This window comes from Sitophilus oryzae, unplaced genomic scaffold (genome assembly GCF_002938485.1).
Source record: "Sitophilus oryzae breed Bouriz unplaced genomic scaffold, Soryzae_2.0 scaffold_1521_pilon_pilon, whole genome shotgun sequence".
Lineage (NCBI taxonomy): Eukaryota > Metazoa > Arthropoda > Insecta > Coleoptera > Curculionidae > Sitophilus > Sitophilus oryzae.
In genome coordinates this window covers 634,206-653,397 of record NW_022146194.1, presented here as the reverse complement: position 1 = coordinate 653,397, position 19,192 = coordinate 634,206, and the positions used below count along the sequence as shown (strand labels likewise).

Here is a 19,192-nt window from a genome sequence, read left to right as displayed (position 1 = left end):
ACGCAGCGATGCCCCTTTTACACAGACATCTATTTCATATCGTACTTTCAGCTATTTACAATCAAGATATTGAAATTTATTATGAACATGAACGAATTCTAAACACTATCTTACATTCTTATAACTGTTATTTATTTAAAACCTTAAAAGAATTGCCAAAGAGAATCTTTTAACAAAGTCTTATACTTTTGTTTTACTTAATATATACAAGGTGTTTCAAAAAACGTGCCATCTGTCTTGGGAAGATACCTCACGTAAAAATAAAATTTATTTTTTATATCAACATAAATAGTCATAAAAAATAAATCTTATTTTTACGTTATGAATCTCCTCACCTCTCCTGTGTAAAACAAGATATTTTATATTATTAGCAGAGTAACATGGTTTATGAATTCGTTCATCCGTTACAAGGTGTCTCAAATGTAATATCATATTATAATGCCGCATATATAAATTTGACACATCTTGCAAAAATCAATACTACCTCATTAGGCTAACAAATAAAGGTATTTCTTTTCAAATTTGTATAATCATTGGTAATTTGTAAGTCTCATTTTTAATTGCAATAAAATAACAATGATATGGAGACAACACAAAATTTAGTATGAACATGTATCCATATTAGTTAGCCTGACCAGGTACGCCAAAAAAAACAGACAAATACGATTTTTTCCGTAAGGCTAATTGGTTCCTAAATTATTACTCAATATTTGTCCAATAGCAAACTACTGTGTGCTAGAGGAATAAGTTGCATTACAAACGTTTATGCAAAAGTGTGTATATATACAGGGCGACCCAAGTTGCTGGGCCGCAGGCATTTGGATCTATCTACAGTTCAGTGAGCATGTCTTTACGTCACTAATTATCGGTTGGCACCAAACTTAATCATAGTAATAAATGCAGAACCGGTGGCGCTATTAAAAAAAACACCTTGATGATGACATTTAGATTAAGAGAATTCTCTCAGATGCTACCGGTATATACAGGAGAGTTTAATGTTGTACGTTTGACATATTAATTTAAATTATGTTATAGAAACATGACAAAAGAAATTATTTTAATGATTAAATGCCAATATGAGAGACAACAGACAGTACAACATTATAATGGAACTTTTATTCAGTTGTTTGCACCAATTGAAACTTAATCTAGGCTTCTAGAAAGACACTTAGGGCATCAGCGTGTCATTTTATCTTTCAGGTTAAATTCTGATCCACTCATAAATTTTCCTTAAAACTGAAGTTAATTTAAAAGAAAGATAATTTTGAGGCATCATTGGGCCATGACAATAATCTACATCAGGTGCACGCCGAATATCATAAGCCAAGATTAAATTACAATAGCTGCAAATGGCACTAAATTTCTGATTGCCCTATAAGTATATTATAATAATCCAACAAAAGAAATAAATATGGAGAACTTGTACTCTTTTCTCTAATGGTTACAGTATTATTTATTTATTATCATTTTTATTTATCACGCAGGTTTTTTTTTTTAATTTGAATGTATATTTTTACAAAGTATTAGTTCTCAATAATATAAATACAAAAATGTGGAAGATTCATTCTTGAGTGATATAATAAATAGAACAAAAATATGAAATGTGAGTGATGAATGAGCGACAATAAATAAAAATAATAATATGATAGAAAGTCGAGAATAAATTCTTAGCACCGCTAGCGTTTCTTTGAAAGATTTTCAATTTCTTCGTAAGAACAGGCTAGGACCGACCTTTGGCTTTGGTATAAGCGTCTTTTCTATTTTTTTTTCTTAATTTGAAAAATACTTTATCGTGGCAGTGATGATAGTTGAGGTGACTCAATGGTAAAAATGTCAACTTTGATAGATGATAAAAGTAATTTTGAAAAAATAACGGCTCCTTATTTTATTTTCTAGTTCAGTAAACGAAGATAGGAGATTTAAACCTTTGTTTCAACATGACTTCTATACCTATTAGAAGTCTATTTCGTTAAAATTAAACCACCTCTTTATAGTGTTATAATAGAAAAAAATATTTGAACTCCAGATTTTAGGTTATCTAACTTAGTTTAAAAAATAAAACTCCACTAATAATAACAACAAAAAAAAACTATTTCTGCACCCAATAAAAACACAAAAGCGAGACAAAACAAAAACAGAAGGTAACTGAAGTACCTGTGTACTCTAATTCAAAAGTAACCCTTTAAAATTTAAAGGTGATATTTGTCTTACAGCCAAACGGATTACAATTTGAATAAATATATCTGAAGAAAAGTCAATTTTACTATCATTAAATAATATGAAAAAATGTAGTTGAATGGCAAAAATTAAAATAATATAAACCATTTGAAAGTTAGTAATAGTTGCAGAAAAAATATATCACAGTAAAATAGGTTGCAAAAAATAATCGAGCATAGTGGCTTGGCTTAATAAAATCTGAACGATATATGTATAAATAAATATACACCAATCAAATAGACATTGTACAAAACCTTAAAATTATCAAAAATGTATCTTAAATGTCATGCGTTTATTGTTAAGTTCGGTATGTATGTCAAAAAAATTGATTTAGATTTGGTTCAGTATAAATTGATTTTCTAAAAACCGAATAAAAATGCATTCCCCATTTGTTGTAAACGTTTCGGCGGACACTATACTCATTTAAATCACGAGGCATACAACTAGCGATGGAACTAAACGAGATAAGAGAAGAGAAAACGACGCTGATACCAAACCAACGCGGCCCGCGCGTCCCACGTGATAACGCCATTCCCGTCAGTCAGTGGTTACCAGTTGGCCATGCCCGGCTTGTTCAGTGTCATGAAGTAGATCTGGCAGGAGGAGCCGCTCTTGGCGCTCGAGAAGAACACCTTATCGTTGCGCTCGCAGAGGAACTTGAGGCGCTGCGCCTTCTTGTGCATGAACACGCCGTCCAGGTGGCCGGACTCCACGGAGCGGATCTCAATGGCCTTGTTGCCCCAGCCCATGATTTGGCCGGTGCCGATGTAGGCCACGGACGTCGGCATCTCGCCCCACTAAGTTAAACAAGACAAATTGTATGGGACATTATAATGTTTACAACAAGAAGTCAAACTTCCATAAAATATTGTAAACTAGCAGACCCGGCCACGCATTGCTGTGGCTAAGGTGTACCTTGTAGTAAACTATTCAATACAATAAAATTATTATTTACGAATAAAGACATATAACGGAGAATTTACAATAAAGTTACTTTAGCTACAGCAATGCGTAGCCGGGTCTGTTTGTGTAGTAAGTAAATTTTGAACAAACGCGTGTGACGTGAAATAAATTGTAGCATAAATGAAACGTTTGGACTGTTAACATAGCACCATCTATTGGATACTTACTCAATCAGCCGATAAATTATCTTAGCCATCTGTTAGAATCTTATGGAACTTGTCATAACCTTAGTCATATAATAAATAATTTCAGTAAAAAAATATTGCGACTACAAATTGGGATATAAACTATTCTATCTCTCAAGTGGGATCAAAAAAAAAATTGATAAAAATTGGTTAGTAGTTTAGTTCATTGCGATTAAATAATGCGACATGAAATATTTATATATAAAAATGTTTATTAATAATATTAATAATTAATTTACCTGTAATAACATATTCTTCGATACACGTCCATACGTATTTACATAAACCCCCTCGTTATCATAGCACAACAACAGCTGCATACCGTTGCTATTAGGCAGCGTCACTATGCAATGAGGAGCGATTCCATTTTGCGGCTAAAAAAACATAAACAGCCGATTAGTGCTAAAAAAAACACGTCATAACCTATTATTCAAGCATACGTGTTTGGGCAGATAAATGTCATAGACGCTGGCGGAATCCAAATCGACCGCGTGGAATCCGTCGCAACTCCCGTAGATAACCTTGAGCCTGGTCCCTTCCTCGACCGTCAAGTCGACCAGCAGCGGTCTGTAGGTCAGATCGCAAAACGACTTGAAGGCCATAAATTTGTGATAAGGTTTGGGCGCCCACGCGTATATCTCTATACTGTCCTTTAGGGCGATCACCAGGAACTTGATCCGCTCGTACTTGACGATTTTGAAGTGAACGGCGCCCTGTAAATCACCCACGTTGATCCAGCCGTTCCTTCGTTCCACTTGCTGCAAATTAAAATACTCGCACATTTAATATTTCTTTCTTATCACTATCAAAGTAAGTCTTACGTCACTAACTCCGTCTGTACGCAGGATTTTGCTTTTTAGCCAGCTCAGGTAGTACACGCGTACCCTGTTCTTCTTTCCCGAAATCGTGACGAGAATATTTTGACCTTCCAGCACTTCCATCTGTTGGAAGCGACGTCTCGAGATCAGCTGATACACTTTGCCTTGGCCGCTTCTATCCAGAAGCATTAAACCGTGCTCCGTTCCGATTAAAAGATTTACCCCTAAAAAAATTGTAGTGTCTTAGTTTTACTGACTCATTATAATACAGTAATCACTGGTCTAACCGGCACGAAAAATGGGCACCTTAAGATTTTGATGTTTTTTAAAGTTTTATATATTGAGTGTTTCAGAACACAAGAGTGTTTCATGTGTTTCAAGAGTGTTTGTGAACATCAACATTTTCTTTTCCCTCGTATAACTGACAGATGGGAACTTTCATTTTGAATTTAGAAAGAGATACTAAAAACTCAAAAAATTTAGCTACAAATTGCTTAAAAATCATCAAAATCGGCGCAGTAGAACAACATATATTAAACATTAAAATACATCAAAATTTTAGTTTAATGACTTTCGACTTACCCCAAAGCGCTGCGCACAGTATTTCGCTGTTGAAGCGTTTCTTGTACTTGCGTATTTCGGGCGTGTCGGACGAGATGTCGTGCGAAGTGGGCGTGACGTTGACGTTGACGTGAGACTCCCTGCGTGACGGCTGCGAGCTGGCGCCGAAGCCGAAAGCCAGGAACGAGCGCTGCTTCTGTTGCAGAGCCAGAGCGTTAGCGTGCAGGAAGGAGGAGGGAGGCGTCGCGTGATCGGGACGATACTGAAAAATTGCATCAAACTATAATCGCCGGGAGATACAATCTCCGATGAACGCCGCCACGGATATCCCCACGTGTAGAAAAAAAGGTGGAAGTTTATCTACTCAACTTTTTCTCTTCACACATAATCACAGGTGTTTCTCATTTAAACGTGTTTAGAGTAAAGAAATCAAAATTACTATAGTTTTACTTCAACAAGACTACTTTCTCTACTAACTCTAAATGGTTTAAGATACACCTTTATTTTATAAAATATCTCAGATACATCATGAAACCAAAAAGTTATGTATTCCAGAAGACTCCAGATGCGTTTATAAAAAAAACAGTATACATTTCCAATTTATTTCTGCATAAAAACTTTCTGATTCTATAAGATGTAAGTATATGTATAAAACTTAAACTAATATTAAATTACAGTAAAAAACATTCAAAGCTACAAGTTGTGCATCGCAGGAAATGAAGTAAAAGTTGGTTAGTACAGAACAAAATGGAAAAAGCTATTCTATTGTTAGTCTGGTTAGTAAGTATTACAAAACCGTTCTTGTTAAGATGTCTACGTGTTATGGTTCATCCTATAAAAACTTAACATTTGTAGGTACTTCATTAAAAATCTATGTGTCAAAAAAAATGTAATTTTTATCTAGATAAGGAAATAAATTTAATTTAAGAGATCTGATGAAAAACGTGCTTTCTATTTAAAAAAATGATGATAAGGTACTAGTTGTTAAGTGAAGTGGTATTAGTAATGAAAAATTATCTATTTCTAAACTCTATATTACAGGGTGCTCCGAAAGGTTACTTCGGCAGCATATTCTGCAAATAAAAATAAGTAAAAATGTTCCTATAAAATGTTTCGTTTCGGAGATACAGGGTGTAGAAATCGTCCCATTGCTGCCAAAAGTCACTAACTTACTTTTTATGACTTCCGAGAAAAACGCGTCTAAAGATGAATTGCATTGCATAAAAATGTTTAGTTAGTAACTATTCGGTATTAAAATACAACATAAATAGCCAGAAATCGTAGTTAATGACTTTTTCAATCGATTCTCCGCTTCAAAATACAGTTAGTGATTGAATTTTCAGGTTCAGAAAAATGTTACTTAGTGACTTTTGGCAGCAATAGGACGAAATGTAATTTATTATTAGAGGCCAATTTTCATCCAAATATCGGCCATAGTTTGAAGTTTGAGAAATTATTTTGAAAAAATCGAAATAAAAATGAAACTTCTAAATCCTGTATCTCGTTTAAGGACATCAATTTATACAAACTTTTTAACTTATTTTTATCTGCAGAATAAGTTTCCCGAATACAATTCGGACCACCCTGTAAATCAAGCTGTGATGTATGACATTAGTAACAACAAAAAATGTATTTTCTGGAGATTAACATTTAGAAATGTACTGAATTGGACGAAATTAGACAAGACAGGATGAGCCACAGTTAATGCATTCGATGCAACCACTACCCAAAAAACACTTAAAGTTATACTTACATTTAAGATACACAGGGGATTACAGACGTCACATCATTAGAGGCAGAAACCAAAGAGAAAGACATTAATTATCGGAAGTTAATTTCGTATAATCTTAATTATCGTGTTTAAGGTTAAGTCAAAACAAAAATAAAATACGTGTTATAGTACAGGTATTAGTATTATTATAAATGGACAGTTTGGGTTAAAGGAGGGAGGAAAATGAATAGTGATAATGATATTGTGAACTTTAACGAATAATATATGACATAAGTTGAATAAAAAATATGTGAGGGTATATGTGCAAAAGTAGCTATGAATATCAAAGTGACACATGATGAGTCTAGCGATTTATGATAATGTATGTCGATGGAGGTTCTACTGACTGAACAGGAGACAAAAAGAAAATAAAAAGGTACACGTACCTCCTCGTTTTGTGACTTGTCTCTGGATGACGGGGTCCCTGGACTGCCGCTGGCCTGACTGAGCAGATCCGGTAACACGCCGATTTGTCTGGAGTGGTCGCTACTTCTCCCATTCTAGAATCATACGCTTATTAATACGGTAAAACACTAAAAATATAAGAAAGTCAATTGTAAAACAAAGTATATAGAGTTATTCAAAGGTTTCAAGTATAATATAATATTATTATAATAAAGTTAAAACTAATAGACATTAGCGATATAGCTGAAACAAAATCATTTCTCAAGTACTATATACCGGGTGTATCTCACAAGTGGCTCACTCCTATAACTGTTTTATTTTTTCAAATAAAAAACCAGATAAGGTATGTTAGTATATGACATAAATTAGGATCGATTAACGTATTCAATTTTATTGTTTTAGGTTACTTCCTGTTTCACCGGAAATTACTACAACTTTTGATTTTTAAATGACACTCTGAACAGAATGACATATCATACGTCAACTTTTGACATTTTGGCTTAAAACAAAATTGTATTTTAAATTTCAATCTAGAGTGCCATGGCTGTGTTAAAAACACTAATTTTTAATCAAGGAGCCTTGGAAAAATAGATTTGATCGTCTAATGTTCCTCGTGTCTTGTCCTGGTCGGTTAAAATATGCCCATATCGGATTTTTAATCATATCTCAATTTTTTGAAATGGAACGAGGGTGGCTCATTAGCATATTTGGAAAAAGCATTTTTTACGAATAATTTGGTACCACACACTTGGTACTTAGAGTGAAATTATCGTTATGAACCGCATGTTACCATTTCAAATAAACCGTATGCGAAAATGTCAAAAGTTGACATGTGATATGTCATTCTATTCAGAGTGTCAAGTTCTATCGAATAAAGTAAAAAAAATACCGAGGGTGCCGCTTAAAAATAAAAAGTTGTATTCATTTACGTTGAAACAGAAAGCGACTGAATACGTCAATCAATTCTGATTTGTCATATACTACCAAATCTCGTTTTTTTATCTGAAAAAATAAAAAAGTTATAAGGGTGAGCTACTTTTGAGAAACACCAGGTATTGTAACACACTTGGTATTGTGTATAAAGTGGCAAAAAAATTAAAGAAACATGACAATTGATAATAATGTAGGATATAAGAGAGCGAATATTTAAAACATTTAGTAAGAAAACTACTTAATAAAAAATCTGTCAAATAAAGATATTATAATGTCTCATCAAATAACTCTATAGGAACTTGGTAAACGGTTTTAATTTAATTAAAAAAAAACTAAATCTAAAATTGAAAACAACACAAACTCTAAAAAAATAAAAACAAACAACCTATGTAAACTAAATCTAAAATGCAAACACATATTAAAAAACACAAAAAGAGAAAAATCGAAAAGCAAATCAAGTCAAACCAGAAATGATTACGTGTCAAATTGATAACGACGACAGCAGCCCGCGGAAAAAAATTGATCGACATTCCCTTCCATGCTCGACGACGGCATGCCGACGACGCACATCCGTCACGACGCGCGACGCCCTGCTCTTCACAAAAGTTTGGTTAGGTCGTGATTAGTCAACGCAAAAAGAATATCTGATTAGTACTATTATACATATACACTTACCGGCACGATAAACGGGTACCTTAAAATTTTCATGTATTTTAAAGTTTTATATGTTGTGTTCTACTGGACCGAATTTGATGATTTTTTCTCTCTTTCTAAATTAAAAAGGAATATTCCCATGTGTCAAAATGAAAACAAAATGTTGACATTTTGGTGAAAGTTTGAAACACCCTGTGGAGTATGTTAATAAAGTAAAGAATTTAAAAATCATTTTATCATTTAGGTGCATCTTTTCTCAATAATTTGGTTTTTGGTTCATCTCAATAATTTTTTTTTTGGAGATATTCTTTTTTGAAGAAGACACTAACATTTATCCGTTATTTTTACATGCCATGCTTTTGCTTTTGATCTTCTCTTGCTTTGTTAACGCATTCCACAGGGTGTTTCAAAGTTTCACCAAAATATCAACATTTTGTTTTCCCTCGTATAGTTGTCAAATGGGAACTTTGATTTTTAATTTAGAAAGAGATACTAAAAAGTCAAATAACCTAACAAATTGCTTAAAAAATTATCCAAATTGACCCGCTAGAACGAAATATCTTTAAAATACAAATCAAAATTTTAAGGTGCCCGTTTATCGTGCCGGCGAGTGTACATAGGGCGAAAAGTGATGAAACGTGATTTTGAATCAATTTTCAAAATACAATAGAAAAAATAAGAGCAGCAATTAATTATATTATTGGTCTATTAGAGTTACTCTTCTGAACATTATTCTACATTAACAAAAAATTGAAATATTCCAAGCAACTTTTTATTATTTTATATTGCTCTTAAATTGAAGCTCAAACAATATATTAGTGTTATTGGTTTGCAGAAAATCATCATTAAATGTAAAATTATTGTCGTTATTTTTTAGTATTACAAACTTTGTCATTGTAGAATAATCTTTGAGAGAAAAAAGTCAAGAAATTTGAACTAAATATAAGAATAAAAGAAATAAATGTTTGAGATTATAATATGGTTTTATAATACGAGACATCGTGTCATTCGTAAACCGTTTTACATATTTTCTTTTTTTTTTATATAACGGACTACGAAGACTTAAAATATTAAATTAACATTTTTTGCTTTATTTAATTTTTAATTAATATTTGATAGAACAGTTGAAGTAAAGTATCTAGTAAAAACATAGAACCACGAAAGAATACAATTTTCCAAGCATTTGAAATGTTAAAAGCTGAAATACGAATTAAGAAAGTTTAGCAATAATATTTTTTATTAAAGCAAATACCAATTTATTCAAACTGCCCAGCCCAAAAAATGTGTGTTATCTATCTGAGTCATGGTTTATCTAAAATTATCGTGCATATTTATTTATTTAATACAGGAAAATCCCTATCTCAAAATTAACCCACGCAAATAATCAATTAGTCAATCAATAAAATTAGTGATTTCCACTTTTTTTGGTTTAAATCCTTCAATACATACTAAAAATAGTGATTTATTTGTGTAACAATGTTTATTGTAAAAATATGTTATATAAAATTTGCGATAATGAGTAAATGCTTAACTAAAACGAGAAAATATTAGTAAAGTATTGTTAGGACAAGTTACAAACACTAGTCAAAATTCCTTGCCTATAAAATACTAATTTTAAATGTCTATTCCTATTACCCTAGTAGCAGTTTATGAGATTTAGTATGCGGCACAGAAAACTGTTAATTAAACTTCCAATGTCTAAGCAACGATCTATACTAAATACAAATACAAGGTTTACACCTTGTCCACTCTATAATCTACAATGACGTATTAATGTGTTAGATGAAGTAGTCGAAATATACACATGTCTAAAAGCTAGGAATATTGAAAACGTGTGACAAATTTAAACTTTAACAAAGAATTCAAGGCAAATAACAACGCTAAAAAGAATTTCCAGAGAAAAACTCTTTTTGGCAATTTGTCAGGGCATCGATTTTTCTCTTAAAGTTGGAGCATGTACGAATTCAAATTTCCGTAACTTTTGGACGTGCGTTTATGTGATGCGGGCGACAAGCAGCGTCAGAATGAGCAGCAGCAACGGCAGCGACCCCTTTGTTTACCTGCAGGAAGGCGAACTCGTCTTCGTCGTCCCCGCCCACCGAGCGAATCGTGGTACCTCCGCCCGTTTCTATGGGCCTCGAGCTGCGCCTGCGTGCTCCCTCCGCCTCCCGGGCGAACTGGCGCTCCACGTCGCGGCGCCGCGCCTCCAGCGTCTCCCTGATGCTGCGCCTCGCCTCCGAGTGGCGCAGCACGATGTCCGACTCGGTCTTTTCGCGCCGAGGCCGCAGGAAGCTCTCTCTAAGAGGTCAATCTCGGCTCAGTTCTGCGCCCTGACACTTGCCATACGTTTTTTCGATACCAGTTTATTTTTGTTCCGTCATTTATAGCCATGTCGATGAACTTAAGTAATCTTTGGTCAGCCATCGTTCAACGTCATGTCATCGGCGCGCGTAAAGAGGTTTCGTTTTTACGTTACTTATCTTTAACAAGAGGAAAAATGGAACTGACACAATTTCAGAATGTACTTAAAATTTTCTAAACAATATGAACTGATCTCAGACACACCCTAAAACGTATATTTAACAAATATGATGACGTAACGTTGAATGATTAGGTTAGAATTGTACGTTACGAATTGACGTAACGTTGAATTTTAGGTTAGATATTAGGTTGTGTGTTTTTAAAACGTTGTAAATTAAATTGGACCAAAAATAGACCGTTGTTAACATCGAATAAGGAGTGTCAGGGAGCAGAGCGCACCTGTTCTGTTCGTTCTTAACGGGAACCGGTCCCAGCAGCGAGTCCGTCCTCTTCCAGTCGGTCAGCACCGGCTCGCCGGTCTTCTTCTTGGGCAGGCCCGCCTCTGAGCCCCTCCTGCTGTTGAACAGGGCGCTCGGCTTGTTTCTCTGCTCCGGGTAGATGGCGCTGTGGCGCGTCGAGCCCAACGGCAGCAGGTCCGAGTTCTCGCGACGGAACCCGCGAAACAGTGGTTTGGAGTCGCTCTCGATACGCCTGTGGCCGCCCTGTTTCTCGCTGGCCGTCCCTTTCGTCGTTTTCGTGGGAAAGAACTTGTCAAAGTCCCAGTCTTTGAGGAGGGTGGCCTCGTCCACGTCCTCGATTTTGGCCGCGGGCTGCTGCCGTTTTGGTAATACAGGAAAATTAAAACGGGGAGCAGAAAAGGTGGCCCATCGCGAAAGATTAAAATGTTTCGGTGTGGAATTGAATGAAGGAAAAAATATTAATGATATAGTCAACTTGCAATGAATGTTATATATTCGGCTACAGTTTTTTAATTAAGGAATTCAATTATTATACCGTGTGGTGCATCGGAACACCGGACATAGAAAATCCCATGTAAAATTTGAAAAGCTCAAATATTAGATGATTTTATGCAATAGCTGCATTAGAATTTTTTGATGTTATTTACAAAAGCTACCTTTAAATTACTAAAATTTCATAATACGGCTTAGAGAAAGCTACAATTAAGATACTAGCAAAAATATTATTTTGTCATTGCCAAATTCGATGTTACATTTTGTTTACAAGAATTTGAAGGTAACAAATAAGAGTAATTTTGTATAAAATATGATTTTCGCAACTTCCGAAAAAGTTACGATGGTTAAGTGGCATTTTGCTGGAAATAGTATTCCTGCTGTGTTAGATATGTTCGCAGCTCAGTTTGTTCTTTAACGCCTATTGAAAAAGTCTAATACAAGTTTTACGTAATATAATCTGGGGAAATAATATTTGACCTTTTCAAAATTTACATGGAATTTCTTTTGCCCTGTGTTCCGATGCACCACACTGTATAATAAAATTTTAAGAAAATAATTATACTAATCTTTAAAATGGGTGTGTAACAAATTAACAACTTTCTTTCTGCTTTTCCTAATAAATTACTGCATAGTATTAAAATTTGCTATATTAAATCAATAGAACTCTAACCTACTGATATATGTCTTAAAATGTTATTTGTTAAATATCTCCGCCTGCTCAGAAATTCTTAGAAAACAGTAATAAAACTTTTACGTTATCATTCTTAATGAAATATTTAGAAAACGTATTTAGAAACACAAGTGGTCCTGACACTGAGTAAAGCCATAGAAAATGTGGAACATATGAAAATATACAAATTAATAAATCAGGACATGATTAAAAAAAGTCGAAAATATAAAAATAAAAAGCTTAAAGAAAAGTTAAATAAATCACTGTAGCAACGCAAAAAGTCACATTTAACATTACCTTGCGCAGGACCAGTGTGCGATCTCCTTGAGACTCCTCGTCGTCGGGTGTGGGAGGCAGAGGCCTGTTGGGCGCTCCCGATCCGGAGCTGGCGGTGGTACCGGGACTGGGAGCGCTGGTACCGCCCTCGGGCACGCCTGGAAGACCGGCCCTGTAAGAAAATTCCGGACTAACAGAACAAAAACGGAAACGAAAAGTGAAACGGAACAGAAATGAAAATGAAAAAATAATGAAACGAAAACAGTAAACATAAAATAATAATCGAAAAAAAAAAATCAACAAAGAAAAAAAAATAAAAATTGAAAAACAAATGTTATTAATTATACAGTGTATTACCATGAAAATAATTATTCTTATTGAAAAATGTAATTTTAGATCTTCAAGAAGAGTGTTGGTAAGGAAAAAAGTATCGAAAACATATTGTAACATTTACTTACAGGGGTTTCGGCGGATCGCTAGCGAGCAGCGTGCCGTCGTTTCGAGCCCCGCGACCTCCCTCCTCTGGCTCGGAATCGCTCTCGCTGTCCACCAACGCGTCCACTGAACGGTCGTTGGCGGCGCTCGAGGCGCTCGGGGACGAAACATTGTTGTTGTTAGTAGACTGAAATTATTCGAGAAAAACTGTTAATATCTTATTATATCTTAATATTTTATAATATACATATAATATACAGCATTGGTATCTCGGAAACAGTAATAGATGCGAAGATGGTTAAATTGGGCAAAGTTGCGTCTTGGACTGTTCACCAAGATGCCATCAAAAAAGTTTTAAAAATTTCAAGGATTGCTGAGTTTTTTGGAAAAAACGTTTTTTTTTGAAAACTAATTTTATTTTTTCCTGTCGTTACATTTTAGAAAATCAAAAAACTAATTGCACATTCTCATAGCCACTTTATTAGGGCTATCTGATAGTATTTTTAGATTTTCAACGCACTTTTTAGTGCCTACACAGGGTGGCCCGAATTGTATGCGGAAAAATTCAGCAGATAAAAATAAGTAAAAAAGTTCATAATATAAATACATAAATTCTTGTCCTAAAATGTTTCGTTTTGGAGATACAGGGCGGTGTAGCCCCAATCTTCGGCATCTTTGGTACAACCAGATCAATGCTGAACCTGGTGGTAAGTTCGCAATGAATGCTGTCCAGCATGACAATTAATTATTCATAAATTAATGAGTGAATTAATGATACGCCACTGTTTCATGACAAAATTGAAGAAACTAAACTAAAACTAGTTTTAGTCAACCGTAAATGACATTTGATTTCGAAAAATCGACTATACATAATATATCATACTTTACGCAAAGTTGTAAAATTTCCAGAGATTTTGTGCCTAAACGGTTGACTTTAGCGAACCTTTTCAACAGGAAATTTTATTCTCTTTAATTTTGCTCTCTTCAAATTTTTGCGAAAAACGCAGTTTTCGAGATATTTACAAAATACCGATTTTGGGCGCCATCTTGGCAAGATGGCGGCGCCGGCGGCAAGTCTGGAAATGTGCATTTTATGGATTTTAGTTAGGGACCCCCAAACCTATAAACCTACAAAGTTTCAAAACTTCCGGACTTTTTTCCAAGCAGGCCCCTTTTTTGATCCCTAATGACTGAACTATAATTTCCAGTTCAAATTATCTTGAGAACGGTTGCTTCTAGCGATTTTTACCAAGATACTTTTTTACGTAAAAAATGAGGGAAAAGTATATTTTTCGTTCAGAAGTTCATACAGGTGCGAACGAAAAGTTATTACTATTCAAAACAGTTAAAAATCATGTAATTTGTCATATCAAAATATACCCAGACATCAAATTTCATGCAAATATCGACTATAGTTCATAAAGTACTTGGAAAAATTTGAAAAAACTTCTACACCCTGTATCTCTGAAACGAACTATTTCAGGACGTACATTTATACAAACTTTTTTACTTATTTTTATGTGCAGAATATGCTGCCAAAGTTTCCCGAATACAATTCGAACCACCCTGTAGAGCAGGCTTGCTATAATAAACTTTCTGATCATACTGTGCATAGTTTTCTAATCGTTTTTAATTCTAAACTGAGAGGTACCTGAATACGAGAATTATTCCTGTTATTGCGCGGGGGAGCCTCAGGCTGAAGGGCACCATTACTCGATGTCTGTTGCATTCCCAGCTCGTTCAAGTGAGCAGCCAGTGAATCCAGTTCCTTAAAAAATAATAAAACCATAACAGACACAGAATTAAGCTAAACAAATTATGTAAACGATCTTGAAAGCATCCTTTAAGCTGCCATTATTTCAAAAATTGATAAAAATTAACAAAAAAAATACCAGGAATTTTCAGTCAATTAACCTACCTCAGGTTTACGTGCAGGTGCCTGTGTGAAATGTGAAACATGGACATGAAATAAACAGAAGAACAAAATTAGGAAAAACTGAAAGACTTTTTGAGAATGAGAAAATACAAAAAAAAAGAAGAAAAGAATAATTAGAAGTAGTCTTAAAGATTAAAAAAAAAACCTCTTACCATAGGTTTAAACATGTTTTGCGATTGGGAGTTTCTTTGGGGCTGCTGTGACTGAGGCCTGGAAGCAGCGAAATTATTGTCTGGAGGAGGTGGTAGTGGTCTGAAACAAATATAATTCGTAATATGGATATAAATAAAATGCGAATGAATAAAGCATCTAATTGCTCAAATATCACCTTAAGGTTTACTCAGGTATGATTTCGACAGACTATGACAGAGAAAAGGCAGGCGACGTCCATACCAATTCATTTATTTCACTAAAAAAAGGTTCTAATATTTAAATGCAACAAATTTTCTAAGCAAATGGGTATAAAATCAACTTAAAATTTTGCCAAATTATAGGTTATAATTTGTATCAAATTATGTCAAATAGCCTGCGTTCTGAAAAATCATAAACATTTGCGAATTGCTTTTGCGTTTTGGTTTGTGTTATTATTAAGTTTGAAAGTAATACGTAGTTCTTTCTAATAACTCTGCAAAACTGAAAAAAAAATTTAAAAATAAAGTTCGATTTTTTCAGTTTTTTTTTCCGTCAATAAATTTTTAAATATATTAGTTTCCTGCTTTTCAACTGTATCAACTTATTCCTTCGTAAAATAAAATAAACTACTGTGAAGTTAAAATGACAGACCCATTTTTCCCGGTCAAGGATTTTGTTGTTGGACAGACTATAATTCAAAAAAAAAAAAAAAAAAAAAAAAAAAAAAAAAGTGTAATTTAAAAATGTACACTATACCTTCTAGGAGGAGTTGGATCTGGCACCACAACCATTCTCTGGGGAATGGGTGGTCTAGCTGGAGGACCGGGTTCAGGAATTTCTTCCCTTTCCTTATTCTTACCACTTCTATAAAAAGAAAATATTCAATTCAATAAAACCATATAAAAATAAAAAATAAATAGCAAGCTACCCTTAAAAATTCAAGTTTACTACAACAAGCAAATTGTACAATTCAAATGCATACAATATATTATTGTAAACATATCAGGATACTAGTTCTGGACTTTTGTTCTGTTTGTGTCCTAAAGACTGAGATAATTAAATTCACTGGCTGGAGTTTGATGGACCACTACACACAGATATATTCCTAATGAGGCTTATCACAGTGCTGAACATAAAATGGCTAGTTTAACTTTCTTAGTTCATAGAATACTTAGTTTTCCACTTACTAACGAAAGACATGAAATAAAAAGGAATTACATTAGGAATGTAGCTGAGTGTAACGGACATTCTCCTATTTGATAGTTATCCCATAGTTTAAAAATAATTTACAAGAATGCCAATTATAAACTTGTGTATAATGCTAATATTAAATTATAACAATTATTAGGTAATCTACAGATAAAACACCTCCACTGCGCACTGGTCCCTAATCGATAACCTACATATCCAGAATGATTATTATTCAAAAGAACATTTAGGTGATGGATAAATCTTTCTTTGTTCAACAGACTGTTGATAAAGATCAATATATAGATATCATTAATTTAAAATGAATTAAACAAGTTTCAAATTACAGGCAAATAAATACATATGAGAGCCTCCAAATTAATAAATGTAAAGATAATATGAACAGAGAAAAGGGTCCAATTCCTTCCAATTCTCTCTCCCTATTACTCTAGTCTCGGTAATTAATTGTTACACTCGGTTGGTTTTGACTCGCTTAGCTAGTTTTGCCATGCTTGATGAGTGCTATGTGAGCATCTATATAAACGCTCAATTTGTAAATATTAGTTTAGTTTTAATCATCTGCTGATGATGCTAATATGGTTAGCAAAACGCGCGTCTAGTGCAAAAGGGAAGTGTTTTGGTAAATTAGTGTGTTATTTTGCTGAAATGGGTACCTTGGTGGAGGTTCTACAAGGGTTCTTCCTTCTTGGATCTGTTGGAAATTTCTACGCAGCGTATCTCCACCTGGCGCCTGGATTATGCTGCTCGGCTCACCCGCCACCTGGGGCTCCTCCTCCTCATTCTCCGAACCCGAATACCGGTAATCGTCGCGCTCCTTCTCCTGCTTCCTCTTTTTGCACCGATCAATGTGATCCTTCAGCTGAATACGAACCTGGCGCTCAGTCGGCTGATCCCTGCAAATATTATGCCTAGTTAAATGGGTATTCCTATTTATATACCTGTCAAATACTTTATAAAGGCAGCCTTCAGAAGCTGTTCAGTGTACGGTCTCTCGTGGTAATCTTTTACTAAAACTGTCTCGATAAAACCATGGAATTTTTTACTCCACTTTTTGCTTTTTAGCCTTGGTGGCGGATTTCGTGGAATTAGAAATAATGCTCTAAAAAAATATAGTTAAAATTATTAAATACACTTCATTAAAAAATTAACCTCATAGGATGTAATTCACACAGTGGTGGCTGTGACTCGGCCATTTCTAATGCAGTAATGCCCAATGACCAAAGATCACTTCTGTTATCATATGTAGCTTCTGGATTCTCATCACATGCAATGACTTCGGGAGCCATCCAGTAAGGAGTCCCAATGAAAGTGTTTCTTCTGCCTATCGTTCTATCTAGTTGAGCTGATACTCCAAAATCAACTAAAAAAACAACAGAAAAATTAAATTAAGATTAACTCATATTAAATGACAGAAACCTAATTTGACTTCTGCATTATCAGTGAGGAGCACGTTTTGACCCTTGATATCCCTGTGAATCACTTTGTTTGAGTGCAAATAGGAAAGCCCCCTTAAAATTTCCCTAGAGATGTAGGCGATCCATTCCTCCTTTAGAGACTGTCCTTTAGTAGATTTAACCAAATCAGTCACTGATCCCGCGCCACAATATTCCATTACCAACCATAATTGATCGTCCTTTCCTATCAACCAAATAATTTACTCTGTAATTGGTTTTCATAAATCCTAATATAATAAGTACCTGGGGGGGACTTCTTAATAAACGCTCCATAGTAAGTGGCGATGTTCCGATGATTTGAGAACTTTTTAAGAACATTAATTTCTAACTTTATTTCTTCTTCCTCGTCCTCAGTAACATCCATGACTTTAATTGCAGCTAACTGGCCAGTTTTAGTATGCCTACCCTAAAGTTATTGGTTTTATTAACATGAAATAACTAGACTGCCAATATTAAATACCAATATACAGATACAACTTGTATTTAAAATTTCAGTTAGATATGACCTTGCATCTAAACAATGAAAAAAAACAAAGGTAATAGAAATTGTGGGAATTATTTTACACAAGTTGCTTTAACTACAAATAATAAAAACGTAGTGAATAGAAAAAAGCAAAAACAAATCAATTAGAAATACTCAAATGAACGTCTTTAGAAAAGACTTGAAAAAAATTGGTATTTTCACCATAAATCCCAAAAATTTTACCTTATAAACTTGTCCGTATGTTCCATTCCCAACTACTTCTATCAGTTCAAAAATACCTGCAGGATCCTGAAAAATAATCATCCATTTAAACGTCTAGGGTGTAAAGAAACACACCCAATATAATAGTTGGTAAAATACGTGTAGTGGAATAAATAAAAAAACACACAATAATAATTTTACGAACTGTATCTAATAATAATTTATATCTTTATTTTACCTTTAGTGCAGTTAAATCGATATCATCCAAAGAACAATTCACCGATGGGGCCATTTGATGCGCCATTTTGATTGTAGTTGAATCACTTTTTCGATAAAATACTTGTACTGTTTCGCGAACCTTCAAGATTTTACAACAAGTAAATAACGAACATACTACAGTTACTGCTAATTACAGTATGAGAGTCAATTATCACCCACTAATATATAAAAACATAGTCAAAAAATGTTGATTGAATTACTAATATTGTAAAACATGTTTATAGACCATACTTTTCGGCGCACCCTTCCTGCGATGAGATATTTTCAGATGTCAATTGATGTCAGTGTTGTGTCAATGTCATTCGTGGGTGCATGGTCGCCAACAAAAATAAAA

General features: G+C 34.2%; 1 protein-coding gene across 7 annotated transcripts; it reads right to left on the bottom strand.

The window, feature by feature from the left end:
* Positions 1-788: 788 nt before the first annotated feature.
* On the bottom strand, positions 789-19,150 carry LOC115878668 (serine/threonine-protein kinase mig-15). Of its 7 annotated transcripts, XM_030895221.1 has the most exons (22): positions 18,993-19,150; positions 18,818-18,937; positions 18,601-18,666; positions 18,138-18,300; positions 17,857-18,078; positions 17,590-17,800; positions 17,390-17,539; positions 17,094-17,333; positions 15,988-16,095; positions 15,252-15,351; positions 15,082-15,102; positions 14,815-14,931; positions 13,187-13,350; positions 12,750-12,900; positions 11,268-11,641; positions 10,568-10,805; positions 6,902-7,015; positions 4,766-5,006; positions 4,187-4,407; positions 3,806-4,123; positions 3,605-3,739; positions 789-3,014 (listed from the first exon to the last, which is right to left on the bottom strand). In XM_030895221.1, the coding sequence occupies exons 2-22, from the start codon at positions 18,881-18,883 to the stop codon at positions 2,766-2,768; spliced, it is 3,669 nt and encodes a 1,222-aa protein (XP_030751081.1). In that variant the 5' UTR covers positions 18,884-18,937; positions 18,993-19,150; the 3' UTR covers positions 789-2,765. The 7 variants fall into 7 exon arrangements, with proteins under 7 accessions (XP_030751081.1, XP_030751080.1, XP_030751085.1 ...); XM_030895220.1 differs by having other exon boundaries at positions 18,818-19,150; XM_030895225.1 differs by having other exon boundaries at positions 4,766-4,940; positions 18,818-19,150.
* Positions 19,151-19,192: the final 42 nt, after the last annotated feature.